At 38.6% G+C, this 17,410-nt stretch overlaps 1 protein-coding gene across 3 annotated transcripts in view; it reads right to left on the reverse strand.

Moving 5' to 3' along the window:
* The window catches only part of CPQ (carboxypeptidase Q), a 534,503-nt gene that overhangs the window by 442,437 nt on the left and 74,656 nt on the right, over positions 1–17,410 (reverse strand). For all 3 annotated transcript variants that reach the window (XM_049853887.1, XM_049853888.1, XM_049853889.1), the window contains exon 2: positions 3,215–3,681. In XM_049853887.1, coding sequence (XP_049709844.1) covers positions 3,215–3,681 — 467 coding nt within the window. The remainder of the gene's footprint in view (positions 1–3,214; positions 3,682–17,410) is intronic.

Here is a 17,410-nt window from a genome sequence, read left to right on the forward strand (position 1 = left end):
GGACATTATGCTGAGTGAAATAAGTCAATCACAAAAGGACAAATATGGTATGAAACCACTACTGTAAAAACTCATGAAAAGCTTTACATACAAAAAGAAACAATATTTGATGGTTACGAGGGAGGGGAGGGGTGGGGATGGAAAAACACCGAATAGACAATAGATAAGCAGTAACTTGTGAAAGGTAAGACAGTACACAATACTGGGGAAGCCAGCACAACCTGTACAAGGCAAGGCCATGGTAGCTTCATAGACACATCCAAACTCCCTGAGGGACCGAATTGCTGGGCTGAGGGCTATAGGGACCATGGTCTCAAGGAACATCTAGCTCAATTGGCATAACAGAGTTTATAAAGAAAATGTTCTACATTCTACTTTGGTGAGTAGCGTCTGGGGTCTTAAAAGCCTGTGAGCGGCCACCTAGAATATTCCACTGGTCTCACCCCTTCGGCAACAAGGAAGAATGAAGAACACTAAAGACACAAGGGAAAGATTTGTCCCAAGGACTGATGGACCACATCTACCATGGCCTCCACCAGACTGAGTTCATTACAATGAGATGGTGCCTGGTTACCACCACTGACTGCTCTGACAAGGATCATAATAGAGGGTCCCAGACAGAGCTGGAGAAAAATGTAGAACAAAATTCTAACTGAAAAAGAAAGATCAGACTTGCTGGACTGACAGAGACTGGAGACACCCTGAGAGTATGGTCACCAGATACCCTTTCAGCTCAGAAATGAGGCCACTCCTGAGGTTCACCCTTCAGCCAAAGATTGAACAGACCCATGGGAAAAAAAAAAAAAAAACAGACTAAAGGGGCGCACCGGCCCTGGGGCAGGGATTGGAAGGCAGGAGGGAACAAGAAAAGCTAGTAATAGGGAACCCAGGGTTAAGAAGGGAGAATGCTGACATGTCGCAGGGTTGTTACCCAATGTCATACAAATGTGTGTACTAACTGTTTGATGAGAAACTAGTTCTGTAAACCTTCATCTAAAGTTCAATTTAAAAAAAAGCAATATAAATATATATATGCATATATATATGTGAGACATAAAAAGAAACAGGAAATTGTAACTTATACACCAAAAAAAAAGCAGGCAATAGAAACTGCTTCTGAAGGGGCCCAGATGTTGAACATAGCAGAGTTCAAAGCAACTATTATAGATACATTCAAGGAACTAAAGGAAATTATACTTAAAGAATTAAAGAAAGTGTGACAACAATGTATCATCAAATAGAAAATATTGATAAAGAGAAACTATAAAAAAGACAAAATGGAAATTCTGGAGTTGAAAAGTACAATAATGGAAATAAAAAATTCATTAGAATGCTCAATACCAAACCCATGGCCGTCAAGTGGATTCTGCCTTATGGCACCCCCACATGCTACCAAGTAGAATTGCTCCATAGGGTTTTCTTGGCTGTAATCTTCACAAAAGCAGATCACCAGCCCTTTCTTCCATGGTGGTACTGAGTGGGTTCGAACCACCTACCTTTCGGTTAGTAGACGAGTGCAGACCATTGTGCCATGGCCATAAAAGACTCAACAGAGGTGGCAAAAAAATTGAATAGACATTTCTCTAAAGAAGATATGCAAATGGCCAATAAGCACATGAAAAAAATGCTCAACATCATTAGTCATAAGGGAAATGCAAATCAAAACCACAATGAGGCACCACTTCACACCTATTGTTGTTGTGTGTCACTGAATCAATTTCCATCTCATAGTGGGAACAGGTCTCCTGGGATTTCTCCTGAGGAGCTGCTGGTGCGTTCAAACTGCTGATCATTCGGTTAGCAACTGAGCACTTAACTATTTCACTACCAGGGTTCACACCCACTACAATGGTACTAATCAAAAAGACAGGCAATAGCAAGTGCTAGAGAGGACGTGGTAACATTGAAAATCTTACACATTGCTTATAACACCGTAAAATAGTACAGCCAATTTAGAAGACAGTTTGGCATTTTCTCAAACTGTTAAAGTTCCTATTTGGCCCAGCAATTCCATTCCTAGGTATATACCCAAGAAAAATGAAAACAAATGTCCACACAAAAATTTGAACATTAATGTTTATAGCAAAATTTTTCATAATAGCCAAGAGGCAGAAAAAACTCAAATGTTCATCAACTGATGAATGGATAAACAAAAAGTATACCCATACAGTGGAATATTATTCAGTCATAAATAAGAATGGAGGACCGATACATGCTACAACATGAATTAGCCTGGAAAATATTACGCTAAATAAAAGAAGCCAGTAACAAAATATCATACATTGTATGATTGCATGTATATGAGATCTCCAGAATAGGCAAATCCATAAAGAAAGAAAGTATATTAGTGGTTGCCTAGGGCTTTGACCTGGAGCTATGGGGGTGGGGATGGGAAGTGATTGATAATGGGTACAGGGTGTCTTTTAGGGATGATGAAAATAGTTTAGATTGGTTGATGTTTGCACAACTGTGTAAATATACTAAAAACTACAGAATTGTACGTTTCAATTTTGGGAATTTTGTAGTATATAAATTTTATCTCTACAAAGATGTTTTAAAATAAACTGGCTGTCCCTTCTCTGCTGGGTGTTCCTCCTGGCATTAGAGAAGAACAAAAGAAGAGAAATTTGTTTCTCTGCCATAGGAGATTAGTCCATGAATACATTCAAGACTGACTGTTAGCTCACTGTTGACTGGCTATAAATTCCAGCTGTAAACATTTATGTTGTCTGATGAAGTTGAGTCACAACGCTAATAAATAAAAGCATAACTCCAGCATAAAATTTCATGGATTAGAGGCCTTGGGTTTTATAAAAATAATTAAGTCAATTCAGTGTGCAAAGTTGTGTTCCCTGTTTCATTAATTCAAAAAATTCTGCACATCGAGGCCACTTGGAAGAAGATAGTTTTTGCATCCTAGTTACATATATTTTAATTCTCCACAGAGAAACTAAAGTAATAAGGCTAAGTGTCATTGACCAATAGCTATAGGTTGTCCCTTTTAAAAGTTACACCACACAATCTTTTTTAAAAAAAGAAAGAAAGAAGAAAAACTAAGAGTAGAGAACTCATTAAGAAGTGGAATAAGAAATTATTATGTTTTCCTTTTATCATCCAAATTATAATGTAAATCACGCATATTGTAATTGATTGTGCTAAGTGATCTTAGTTTTATAAAGTATATAGAAAATTGACTTGAAAAGACAAACAATACCTTCTGGGGGGGTCCCAATGCTACTGCCAAGGCCCAAAATAGCCATCTTTTGAATTCTCGGTTCCAACATCACAGCAGACTCTTCTCCCCTTTCCCAGTGGGGTATTTTGACTGGCTCCAGGTGGACATTCTCCAGCCCATCTTCCCGTAAGTTTTGGTACATGATTTGGATGGCTTTTTCTAGGTTCTTGGAGCCGCTTAGTCTGGGTCCAACAGCGTAAACCAGAAGTGCCAATCGCTCATAGGATCTGTTCTGGGCCTTACCATAAACAGCATGGTTGATGATGGCTTTAGCAACATCTCCATAGCTGGCTATTTCTTCTTTTATTTCTTGAAAAGCGCTCTGAGAGACATCATTTCTGTATATAGCTTTCCCAGAGCTCAGGCAAAAAAGGTGAACGACGACAACAAATGTGAAGAAAAGGAACTTCATTTTTTTTTTTTCTTTTTTTTCCAGTTGGTTCTTCCTAAAATAATCAACATAAGAAACCATTTATGTTTTAGGGTGAGGAAATGTCACAGCCATCTTCCCACAACACAGGGGTTGCTGTTTGTGCTGCAAGGGCAGCTGCACTCCCCTTCTGGACCATTCCCCAACCTCCACCATCAAATTCAGTAATCATCACTTCCAGGAATGGACAAGTAAAGAGACAGTGGTTGGCCATATTGAAGATACCGTATTTATTAAAACCACAAAATCATATGTTATCTAATAATTCTGTTTAAAAACGCCAAAAGATTAAAAGAAGAAGAAGACCAGGAAAAGGAGAAGTAGTGGTGGCAGTAGCGACAACTGTGATACAGTCGTTGTTGTTGGGTGCCATCTAGTCAATTTTGACACATAGGAAGCCCATGTGACAGAGCATAACTGTCCCATAGGGTTTTCTAGGTTATGATCTTTAAAAGAGCAGATCGTCAGGCCTTTCTTCCTGCAGAGCCAGTTGGTAGGCTCAAACCCCTAACCTTTTGGTTGGCAGCTGAGCACTTAACTGTTGCACCACCAGGGCTCCTGTGATAGGGTTAAAATAAAAAACCCAAACTCATTGCCATCTAGTAGATTCTGACTCACAGAGACCCTATAGGACAGAGGAGAACTGCCCAACAGGGTTTCCAAGGCTGTAATCTTTATGGAAGCAGACCACCCACCACATCTTTCTCCCATGAAGCGGATGGTGGGTTTGAACCACCAACCTTTCACTTAGCAGCCGAGCGCTTAGCTACCGTGCCATCAGGGCTCCTTGTGATAGGGTCAAGGCAGTGGAATCTGCTGCACTGCCCTCTTAGGGTAGGTCCAAAGGGGTTTCAGTGTCCCTGCTGCCTGGTATGCTCTTTCCTCTTCTCTGCCTATTGAACTTGTCCTTTGAGGCCCTCTCAGATGCTGTCTTTTCTAAAAGGCTTTCCCTAACCCCCCTTCCACTGAAAAGAAGTATTTCTTCATCTGTGCCCCAAGAGTATTTTATGCTTATGTTCAAAAGGTGTTTTACTGAAAGCTTACTATATGTCAGGGATTTCAGTGGGTTATTAGAAGGAAAAAATCTAAGCTACTACAAAAAAGCAGAGAATTAATAACAAAAAGATTGGGCTCTGTTACCATCTATCTGTGTGACACCTCATTGTTTACAAGACAATACTGAAAATAATAATAACAATAAGAAATACAGGAGCCAGCTACTTGTTTGTTCATATAGTGCCAGACCTTGTTCTTAGTATATTACATTCATTAGCTCATTTAATCTTCACAATAATTTTGTGAGGCAGTTTCTTATTACAGGTAGTCCCCGACTAACGATGTACTGGAGGAGTTACAATGAACTGCACTTATTACCGTCTCAGTTTTTTGGGGTTTTTTTTGGTGCTATTATCATTAGTAATATGTACTACATACAATGTTGCAGAGTGTAAAAGGACCATACAAACAACTCACACTAATTTTCTGACTAAAAACACCATCTGTAATCCCAAGGATAATCCAAATGATCCAGAACCTTCCACAAGTAGAGTTATTACCGCAACTGATTAAATGCTAACGTTGTGCATATTTTTATGGATGTGTGTATTTTTTATGTATGTATTAAAATATATTTGTAAGTTTATATGTAATGTTTCCAGCCCCCAAAGACAAGTAAAGATCGGATTTATAAAAATACTAATAATAAAATGCAAATAATAACGAAAACTAAAAAAAAAAAAAAAAAAGAGGTACTTGACGTATATCAGAACTGACTTACCATGAAGTCATCAGAACAGGACCCCATTACAAGTCAGGGACTACCTATATTTTCTCCTTTTTACAAATGAGGAAACTGGGGAGCCAAGAGATGAAGTAATTTGCCCAAGACACAAAGCTTTCTAGCTCTAGAGACCATGTTCTAAATAGTGCTGTTCAAAGTATGGATTACAGACCAATGCTAGTCTGCAAAGTTTTTTACGAAACTGAGGTGGATAAATACAAAGATTGAGAGTGAATGTATCCAGTGCTGTCCAATGCAGTAGCCAATAGCCTCGTATGATACTTAAATTTAAATTAATTAAAAGTAAATAAAATTTAAAATGCAATTTCTCAGTCACACCAGCCACATTTCAAATGTTCAATTGTCACATGCAGCCAGTAGCTATCATCTTGGGCAGCACAGCCATTTCCATGAACACACTACATTCTATCGGACAGCACTGGTTTAGACACTTCTATGGACGACTGGCAGAGTTATGGCACATCTGTCAAATCTAACGATAATAAAAATGGTATTCATTTTGTAGGTCTTTTCATTTTTCTTCTAATTCACTTGTATTGTATTTTGAAAAGGTATCAGCCTGCAACAAATTAGAAATTTCAGAACTGATCCTTCCCTACTGATCATTTGAGAAGCACAATCATAAACTACTATATTATAAGGATAAATTTCAAATTCAGCCTGGCAGAAATGGCCTTTCAAAATATAGCTCCACCAATCACTTCATTTCTCTAGAGTGCACATATGTTTTCATTCTCCCTCTATCTCTTTCTCTCTTGCACACACACACATACACACCCCTAAGCTTCTACATAGTGAACACTTTAAATGTGGCTAGCCCAATTGAGATTGTTAGAAGTGTAAAATACATCTGATTTTCAAGACTTTGTATAAAAAAAGAACATAGATATTTTATATATATTGGATTAAATAAAATATATTATCATTAATTTCACTTGTTTCTTTTTACTTTTTTAATGTGGCTACTAGAAAATTTAAAATTACGTATGTGGCTTGCCTTATATTTCTGTTGGACAGTGTATTCTAGCTGCACTGAACTTCACACTATTCTTCAAATACCCAGACCCCTTCATAACTCTGTGTCTCTACATATGTTCATTCCCTTTTACTGCAAAATCCTTCTCACCCTGCCCCCCTTCTTCTAGCAAATGCCTCCACTCAGCCTTTGAGAGCCAACATTGTTCAGTCAGTGTATTTGTTTATGAATCTATCTCCCCTATCCTTGAGGGCAAGTAAATTGTTCATCACTGCACTCTCAATCCATATTCATACACATATATGTTGTTGTTGTCGTTGGGTGCCATTGAGTTGATTCTGACTCATAGTGACACTGTAGGAAAGAGTAGAACTGCCCTATACTGTTTCCTAGGATGTAATCTTTATATTAGCAGATGGCCAGGAGTTTTCAGTGGAGCCGCTGGTGGGTTCAAACCACCAACCTTTGGGTTAGCAGCCAAGTGCTTAACCATTGAGCCACCAAAGCTCCTTATACATATTCATATATATACACATACATATGCACTCAATACATTTTTATTTAAGGAATGAATGAGCTTTTAACCATTCTACGTCTTCCCTTGCTGGGGTATGAAAGTATCTGTCTTGTCTCCTTCTGAAAGAATCTGTAGGAATAAAAATCTTCTGTCATATTTAACATATTTTGAAGAATTATGAAAACCATATATTACTGCTACTGTCTTTTTTGTTAAAACTATTTTCTTAGAGAGGCTCTTGTTTTCTATACCCAGCATAACGATGCTTGTTTTGAAAAAGCTAAATGTTTTAAACCAATCAAAATATTTTATCAGATTCCAATTTATTTTGAAAGTATATTTTTCCAATATGTTTTGGTGGGAAAAAAAGGTTCACAGTTGATCAATTCATTAATAGTAACCACAAGTACCTACTCTTCATTAAAAATTTTCTACCCACCGTGAAACATATCTTAACATGGAGGAATCTGGAAGGCATTATGCTGAGTGGAATTAGTCACTTGAAAAAGGACAAATATTGTATGAGACCACTATTATAAGAACTCAAGAAAAGGTTTAAACACAGAAGAAAACATTCTTTGGTGGTTATGAAGGTGGGAAGGGAGGGAGGGAAACGGGTATTCACTAATTAGATAGTAGACAAGAATTATTTTAGGTGAAGGGAACGACAACATACAATACAGGGGAAGTCAGCACAACTGGACTAATCCAAACACTTCGAGGGACAGAGTAGCAGGGGTGGGGGCCTGGGAACCATGGTTTCAGAGGATATCTAGGTCAACTGGCATAACAAAGTATACTAACAAAATGTTCTGCATCCCACTTTGGTGAGTGGTGTCTGGGGTCTTAAAAGCTAGCAAGCAGCCATATAAGATCCATTAATTTGTCTCAATCCACCTGGAGCAAAGTAGCATGAAGAACAACAAAGACACAAGGAAAATATGAGCCCAAGAGAAAGAAAGGGCTACATAAACCAGAGACTCCATCAGCCTGAGACCGTAAGAACTAGATGGTACCCGGCTACCACCAATGACTCCCCTGACAGGGAACTCAACAGCGAATCCCTGATGGAGCAGGAGAAAAGTGGGATCCAGACCTCAAATTCTAGTAAAAAGACCAGACTTAATGGCCCCCAGACTCTCTATTAGCCCAAAACTAAAACCATTCTCAAAGCCAACATTTCAGACAAAAATTAGACTGGCTATAAGACACAAAATGATACTGACAAGGAATGTGCTTCTTAGCTCAGGTAGACACATGAGACTATGCGGGCAACTCCTGTCTGGAGGTGAGATGAGAAGGCAGAGGGAGACAGGAGCTGGCTGAATGGACATGGGAAATACAGGGTGGAGAGAAAGAGTATGCTGTCACATTGTAGGGAGAGCAACTAGGGTCACATAACAATGTGTGTATAAGTTTTTGTATGAGAAACTGATCTGAATTGTAAACTTTCACTTAAAGTGCAAAAAAAAAAAAAAAATTCTACCCATAAAATAAAAGAAGACTAAATGGGCACACCAGCCCAGGGACAAGAATGAGAAAGCAAGAGGGGACAGGAAAGGTGGTAGTGGAGAACTCAAGGTCCAGAAGGGGAGAGGGTTGCCATATCTTGGGGTTGGCAACCGATGTCAAAAAACAAGAAGTGCATTAATTGCTTAATGAGAAACTAATTTGCTCTGCAAACCTTCATCTAAAGCACAATTGAAAAAAAATTTCTAAGCATTCTGCAAACATTAATTAACTATTTCACAATACATTTCTGGTGATGGATTAGAATCATATAATGACAGCACTGTGGAGATTCCGGAAAGTTTAGGGATCCCCAGTTCATACCCTTGTTTTGCAGAAAGTTCATTGAGGCCTGTTTTGTAATCCCCACGCAGCATATAAGCCCCAGCAACTACAATCAACCAGGTAACCGAATGGACTGGCACAGGCTTCCCAGAGGATCACAGACGGTTTTCTCATAGGAACTGTACGCTTTTACATAAAATTGAAACCCAGTGAAGGATAACCAAATGCAGTCTGAGAAGCAAGTAACTGTAACACAATACGTGTACTCAAGTAGACTCATGAAGGGTATCACGGGAACGAGGAAGAACGCAGGGGTCAGGAAACACCGCAGAGAAGACATAACTTCTGAAGAGGGTCTCCAGGAACAGCTCCGTGGGCAGAGGGGAGGGAATCGCAACCTGCCAGTGCAACCGCTGAAACACCATGCTTACCTCCACCTTCTAGTGAAAAGATAAGTCCAGACAACAGCGGTACCTTTTTGCATCTTTCTGCATGTATGTCAATAGCATTACTAGATAATGTGCCATTTTGTGATAATAATACTCAATGCCTCCTGTCAGTTAAATTGATTTTTCACACTGAGAAATGATATAATTACTTTAAAAAAAAACCAGTGGCTACCTTATTCTGATTACCTTAGCTAGAGTGTATCTGCAAATCTCATAAATATAACACTTATTTTTAAAAGTAGCCGTATTTAAAAGATGCTGGTTTGTCATCTTTCAGTGGATCAGTTTTTGCCTGAGTGTAACATCAGCATTTTAGAAGGTTTACTGAGACCAAAAGCGCAAGATAATGTACTGCATATAAAATCACATAGAAAGCTTGACATAAGTAAACACTAAACACATCTTAGTTGATTCTAAATCTGGTTTTCCCTAGAACATAATCTAAAAATTACTCATGTAATTCTTGGCTAGAACAAATAATTATATATCTCTCCAATAGAGCACTACTAGAATCTTTTATTATTATTGTTTTTAAAAGGGCACATTAGTCCAACTCGGATGCTTTTTATTAATAAATAGTAGAAAATAATAATAATTACTAACTGTTTACATTTGGAGAGGTAACAAAAGTGGAACAGGATATTTACAGATCATATTCCACTTGAGAAAACCCTGGTAAGATGCAATTTTAAAACACAGGGACTACAATTAGATACATAATTTATATATTCTAAACAAGAAATAAAGATGTATCATAAAAATTAAAATACTGAATTATACAGCCCGAATAAAAGCCTATAATCAAGGACAACTTGAAGAAATTCTCTCCTAAAACACAGATTTAGAGTCACTATAAATCATGAAATTTGTTCTAGAACTGAAGTCGGTCCAAAGGAGATGATCAAAGGCAGGGGGCAGCTTATTTGCATGAAGGGCCTAAAAACATTAGCCCTCCTTAGTGTGAAAAGACACAGGCCAAAAGCAGATATATTTTACTGTACAGAGCTAATTTTAGGAAAATCAAAATGTACAACTTCACACAGTGAATGATAAAGTGATGGAATTCATTTACCTAAAAGAGAAACTGAGGAAAAAATTATGAATGAGCAGTCATTGGAAGTCTTACCCTTTCAGATATACCACAAAGCACTGGAACCACACTGACCCAAGTAAAGCTCTCTACAGTATTTCTAGGAGGATATCCTGATCTGAAAGACTATTATTCTGTCCTAGTTCAGAAATACATTTCAGTAGAATAAAATTAAGCAAGCTACAATGGTATTTTTCCACAGTCTGCAAAGGGAGAAAATAATTCCACGGTGAATATGATCAACAAAGACAAATAGTATTACTCATCTCAAACATTTTCTCTCCATTCAGTTGTAAAAGGTGTTCTGTTTTGTGTTGGCTCATAACTTTCTCTCTCCACTCATTCAACAGAAATTTAATTCTTGCATTTCATGCAGGCAACCTGAGTTCAATTTCCACCCAGTGCAACTCAAGCATTGGCTACTACCCATCATTAGTGGAGGCCTGCGTGATGATATGATACTAAGCAGGTTTCAGCACAGCTTCCAGACAAAGATGGACTGGAAAGAAAGGTCTGGTGATCTGCTTCTAACAAGCAGCCAATGAAAATTCTATGGATCACAATGGTCTGAAAATCCTATGGATCACAACCAATCATGGGGACGGCACAGGACCGGGCAGCATTTCATTCAGTTATGCGTACAGTCGCTATGAGTTGGGGGCCAACTCAATGGCAGCTAACAACAACAACCAAGCATTGAAGACACAAATATACAGGATAATATGTATACCCTCAAAGAGCTACTGTGTATAGCAGAAAAACAGACCATGTGAAAACCCCTGTAATAGACACAGTTACAAGGTTCTGTTGGAAAAGAGAGGAGGGGGGATTTGCAAGACATAACGTTTGAGTTAAGATTTAAAGGATAAGCAGGAGTTACTGATGGGCATGTGTAGAAGATGGGGGTGGCCCTGGAGAAAAGGTAGCTTAAACAGAGAAAACAACCTGCACAAAGACTTAGAAGCTTTACAAAACATGGCCTATGCTGGAACGGCAAATAGCTGCATGGTGAGTGGGTAAGAATGGCGGAAGACATCACAGCAACAGAAAGGAATTATTACCCAGGGTTTGCCTGAAACTGTCTACTGTATGGAGCTCCAACATATCCACTACAAAAATGCTATTGGATTGCTGTGACAGAAGACAGAATGAAAGTTCCCCACCCCCTCATACAGCTGGGAGAAGGAAAGATCACCCTTCTCTGATCTTCACTGTCTTTTGTCTCTTCAGCACAAAGAATCCACCCAGATACCACAGTTGGACAAGGACAGCATATGAAGTTCCTCAACATCTTCAAACCAGATGTGTCCAGAATAAGCCACTACTTGTTACAGATCTCATTATTCCATGAATTTTTCAAGAGGAATGAAAATAATGCTGGAAAACTAACCTGTGCTACAAAAGACGCATGAGTGAAACAATTCATTTACACGTTCATGATACTCTTCCACTTAAAATGCTTAAAATATTAATAACTTGATTGACACGAAAAAGTCTAGAGCTCTCTCAAGCAATTGTAGGACCATTTAAAATGTCTAAACTTACACTGCACATTTTTTTAAAATGTTCTTTATTCTTATACACAAAAGGTTGAAGTCATCATTCATAGCTGAATTCAAACTATGGAAATATTAAATGTTACACCTTTCAAAACGTTAAACAACTATTTTTAAGAACTATGCTGTATCATGCCTTTGAATTCATAAAGTTATATATTCAAAGGCAACTTTGGAGCGCTGTTTGAAACAGATTTGCTTTTCATATACAATCCATAGTTATAGATTATCTTTTTCACACACACACATACACACAAAAGATAAATTTCTTTATAATATCATTTTCATTCTTTTCTACTGGGAAATCTGGAAGCAAACTAAAGCAAAACCAACTACTCTCCTACTGTGAATTATATTCTAAGAATAGGTTTATATTTTGAGGAAATTAAAAAAACCTTTACTTCTATTTCTAAATATTTTTCCTAAAATACTATTGTTTGAAAATATCTCAGGCTAGGATAAAAATGCCAGAATGAATAGACTAACTGAAGTGCAAAAGGGCACAATGAAACCAGAATATGTTGAAAGAAGATTCAAGGGTTGAAATTTTTATTGATTTTTATTTTGCCATTTACTTTTTTCTTCTAAAGACAGAATATACTACATACATGAAAACTTAACTGTTTCCCCTAAACCTTCCATTGCTGAACAGCATTTACTGATATACATTTAACTCTCAAAGACTTCAGCCCAGAGCCTGTACAGATAAAAAGATCAGAAATGCTAAATCCTAGCATAGACACTGGCACATTGAAGTTCACTTCCAACTTCTGCTAGTATTCCTGGATTTATAATAATTATCCCTTTAACCATCTTAGGGAAGATACTTGCCTTTATTAAGCTCAAAGTGCAAATAATACTGAGTTTCCACTTCCCATGGCTTATATTCCAATTATTCATTCAGTCACTTAAGAAAGCTTTTGAATACTTCCTTTATGCTGGGAATTGTGCAAAAATTAAGGAAGATACAAAAAAAACCAAGACCCAGTTCCTACTTTTAACAGACACTGTTAATTACCTGTTCAACATCCATTCCCTCTTTTCCCTGCTAACCGAACCTCAGTTTCGTTTGGAGTACAAAGTGCCCATTAATCTAAGTGAGTTGTTCTCAATATGAGCAGTACTACCCCAAGGGGGTGTTTTGAACATGTGGTGGGGGGAGCATTTTTGGTTGTAATAAAGTTTGTGGGTGCCTCTGTGACGCAGTGGTTAAGAGCTTGGCTGCTAACCAAAAGGTCAGCAATTCAAATCCACCAGCTGCCCCCTGGAAACCCCACAAGGCAGTTCTACTCTGTCCTATAGGGTTATTATGAGTCAAAATCGACTCAACAGCAACAGGTCAAGTTATTTTTGGAGCCCTGGTGGCATAGTGGTTAAAAGCTCTGCTACTAACCAAAAGGTCAGCAGTTCAAAGCCACCAGCCTCTCTTTGAAAACCTTATGGGGCTATTCTACTCTGTTCTACAGGGTCGCTATGAGTCGGAATCAACTCAAAGGCAACGATTTTTTTTTTTTAACTGGTTAATTAGTTGGCATAGACCCAGGACAATCAACATACTGCTGTATGGGTGTCGTTTCTATGTACCAAGAACTGTCCTACCTTCCATACAGTTTTTAAAATGTAAATAACTTATCTAAGACTTGAACTTTATTCTCTTGTACATATAAATACAAAATAGTCTTTCTACAGTTTCAGTGCACACTGGCTTTTTCAGGAAGCAACTACTATGTCTATGAAGGGAAGAGTGTACTTTGTTTTGTTCAGAACTTTACAAAGAAGAGTTGGTCACCATTCCAGTAAAAACACCAATGACTATGCTGCTTATGGTCTTGGAGGCACCATTTTTGTACCTCTGTGCCATCTGCATTTGCTGCTGTCAGATCTACCACAAAATCATCTCCCTAATTCATTATGTTATCTAGTGCACTCACAGCTGGGAATTTACATTTTAAAATATTTTATTATAAATTACTTTCCTTTAATTGCCCCTTTATATTACATTTAGAATAGCATACTCTTTTCTTTGAAAATGTGCACAAGTAGGTTAGCTATGATTTTTATTTAAAGATAATAAAGTAAGCATTATAAAAATAGGAGAAAATAATAGGCTAGGGGAACTATTGGTTTAAGTGAATCTGATATTTCTCTTCCTCACTTTTGGGGCCTCCCTTTCACCTAGGGGAGGCCCTGTGATTCAGTTCTACCCAGAGACCCAAACAGAAGCAGCTGGCAAGGAGATGAGCACGATTCTAGAACTGCATCAATTATTCCATAACCATGGGGGAAAGCCCAAGAGAATCAGCCCTGAGCAGCAGCCCTGAGCTGCTGAACCAACGCCAGCATCACCAACTTCACTATTAGTGAAAAAATAAACTCCATTTGTTTTGGCCACTGGTCATTAGATTTTCTTTTACTTGCACCTGTGAATATATTCCTAACTGATACACTACTTTTAGGGGCTTCTTGGGGGTCCATAATTAGATATATTGCTTATATTAATTAACACAAGCAAGACCTAGGAACTCATGTATAGCGTACCTAGATTTCTCACATGCCTAAAATCCTAAATATCCAACACCAAACTCAGAATCTTCCCTTCCAAACCTGTTCCTCCTTTACTCCCCACCAGAGTCAGTAAGTTAGAAACTGTAACATTTTATTGGATTCAGCCTTCTCCTTCAGGGAGAACAGGTGAACAGCTGGCAAATCCTGCCTGTAATTCCACTTCCAAATTCTTTCCTAACTCCCCTGCTATCTGCCCTTGCCATTTCTGCCCTAGTTTAGAACCTACCATCGCTTGTTTGAACCACTTCCTCACACATCTCCCTGCCTTAAACCCAGGTCCCTTACCAACCTATCTTCCATATTGCCAGCAGATTTATCTTAAACCCAAATCGAATGACTACTTGACTTAAAATCTGTGGCTTCTAGTCTTCACAATCATTCCCTGTCATTCCCCACTCCCCTTACATTCCAGCCCCACCAGGCTCTTTACCAGTAATGGACTTTATGGAATGCTCTTTACACTTCTCTGGTTTTGCTCACGCAGTTCCTTCTGCCGAAAATGCCCTTTCATTCTTCCTCCATTTGGCGAAGTCATGACCATCACGCGAGGTCCAGCTTATCTGTCACCAACTCCTAGGCAGAACCATTCACTGCCTCTTCAAGAGCACACTGTATACTAATGTTTCTGTGTCTGTCACCCTGTTAGGCTATACGTCACTTTTATAAAATATTTTACTTTTATACTATTCACAAAGTCTGCTCTCAGCAAGGAATGTGTTTTATTTGTCTTCATATACCAAACAAATAGCACAACACCTATCAATAAACATTTATAGAATAAATGAATAAATTCATTGAACAAGTAGTTATATTTTACAATAGAAGTATACTGTTCTGATTCATCACTTTAATGATTACTTTTCCTGCATCAGACATTAGTTTGCTCTTTCAAACTATAGCACATTTGCAACTTCTTTTTATAAAAGGAGCCAAGAGACCTGGGGTTTGTTCCTGGCTGTCCTTCTTTAGTTGTGTGACCTTGAACAATTTCTGTGAAGGGTCTCTTTACATATAAAATAAGGGATTAGATATCAGCTCTAACATTCTATTGTGGGTTTCCTTAAATATTTAATATCAATCATACTTTTCTTTACACTCCATGTTGGCACTTGACTAAATCACCTTATAACAAACTTTTAATTATTTCATATATAAAATCAGTACTCAATCTGTGGTTATAGTTTCTGCTTCCATCAGGCAACTGAAAATAAACTCATGAAGGTCATTCCGGACATTCTTATCCCTAAATCCAATGAAAACATTTTAATTCCTATCATACTTGACACCTGAAACATTTGACATTGTTGATGGCCTCTCCTTTTCGAAACACTTGTCTTCCTATACCTCTACTCTCCTTCCCTATCTCTTCTGTAGGGTCTCTTTCCTTCACTCATCCTTTAAGTTTTATTGTCGCCTAGGGTTCTCTTCTTGACCCACTACTACACACTCTTCCTGGCGATGTATCCACTTCAAGGCTTCATTTACCATCTATAGGTTGATGAGCTTTCTCAGTTTGGATGTCCCATAGGCAACTAGAATTCAACATATCCAAAGTTTTCTCATGCTTTTTCTCCAGAGCTGCTCTTTTCCCTGAATTCCTATTCTTGGTTCATTTCCACCACCCCATCATCTAGGACTAGGAATACTTCTCTCTCTCTTTTAAACCTCTCAGCCAATTAATCATCAATACTGTCAAATTAAACTTCTAACTAGTTCGCAAAGCCATCCCTTCTCCCCTGGGGCTTCCTCACCACCTTGGTTCAGGTCATATTACCTTAAGTTGAATGACCTTAACAATCTCCTGTTTTCTCTGTCTCCAGCCTCCTCTTCCCCCATACCTTCTCTTTTCTACAGCAGTTATGTTTCTTCAAAAGAAATTTGGTCACTTTTCTCTTCTGCTCAAATCCCTACTGGCAGCTCCCTACTGCCTTCCGGATAAAGCCCAACTCTTTTCCTGGCATTCAAGCCCTTGTCTCTTTTCCCAGGTTCATATTTTAGGCCTCTTTATCCTATATACTATAGTCCAGCCAAGATGAACCCAAAGTTCCCCAAAAATGATGCTCTTTCTTAAGTTTCAGAACCTTAATATGTGCTGATCTCTTTGCCTGAATACCCTTCTCCAGCTGATCCTTTGTCTTAGAGTTCCTAAGACACCCTTTGCAATCCTAGACTCATCAGTTTAGCTTTCATCTCCTCTGAGAGCCTCTGCTGGACTTCCCTGGTCTGAGTCAGCTGCACTTCCCATGTGCTCCCACATACCTTACTCATACCTCTATGAATATCTCTTATTATGCTCTATCACATTTTCCTCCTTATATGTCCCTACTTATTAGATTCCAGGATAGGGAGAGAACTGTCCCAGACCCATCTCTCCTACCATTCTGGACTAGTATTCACCTGTGTCCAATAACTTCACCTAAGAGTCGTGATAAGGAGGCTTCATTTCAAATAGCTTTGCCACTGAACACAACATCCTGAATAAGGAATGGGAATTGTAGAGACAAAAGGGAAGGAGGGTTGAATGAAGAGAGGAGAATCCTAACAGCTGGGTAGAGAGGCCAGTTTGTGACATTTCCCTTTCTCCTCCCACAGGTTCAAGAATTAGCACAATAGTGATGACAGCAAGGCAGATTGTATACTCTCAGTGCCCTTCCCAGAGAGAATCCCAGAAGCTAGGTCAGAGGTGTGGGGCTAATAGCCTGCTGGGAGAGGTCCACCAGTAGACTCCTCTCCTCCCCACTAGCCACACTGAATCACTCGTGGCCCCACTCCCTGCTGCTAGCAAGTGACCTCCTCTTTCCTCCCTCCTCATCCCACCAGCATGAGTCAGCAACCTGACTCATTTTGTGTCCCTGACATTTTACTGTTTACAAGTGAGCAGTTTTGAGTTTGCCTTCTTAGAAAATTAAGATTTCCTTATCCTGTTCAAGGTTCTTGAATGTATAAAACAAAGAAGCTTAAATTCCTACTGTTCAAAAATAGGCTGTTATGGAGTTG

The sequence above is a fragment of the Elephas maximus genome, chromosome 15, assembly GCF_024166365.1.
Source record: "Elephas maximus indicus isolate mEleMax1 chromosome 15, mEleMax1 primary haplotype, whole genome shotgun sequence".
In the NCBI taxonomy this organism is placed as follows: Eukaryota; Metazoa; Chordata; class Mammalia; order Proboscidea; family Elephantidae; genus Elephas; species Elephas maximus.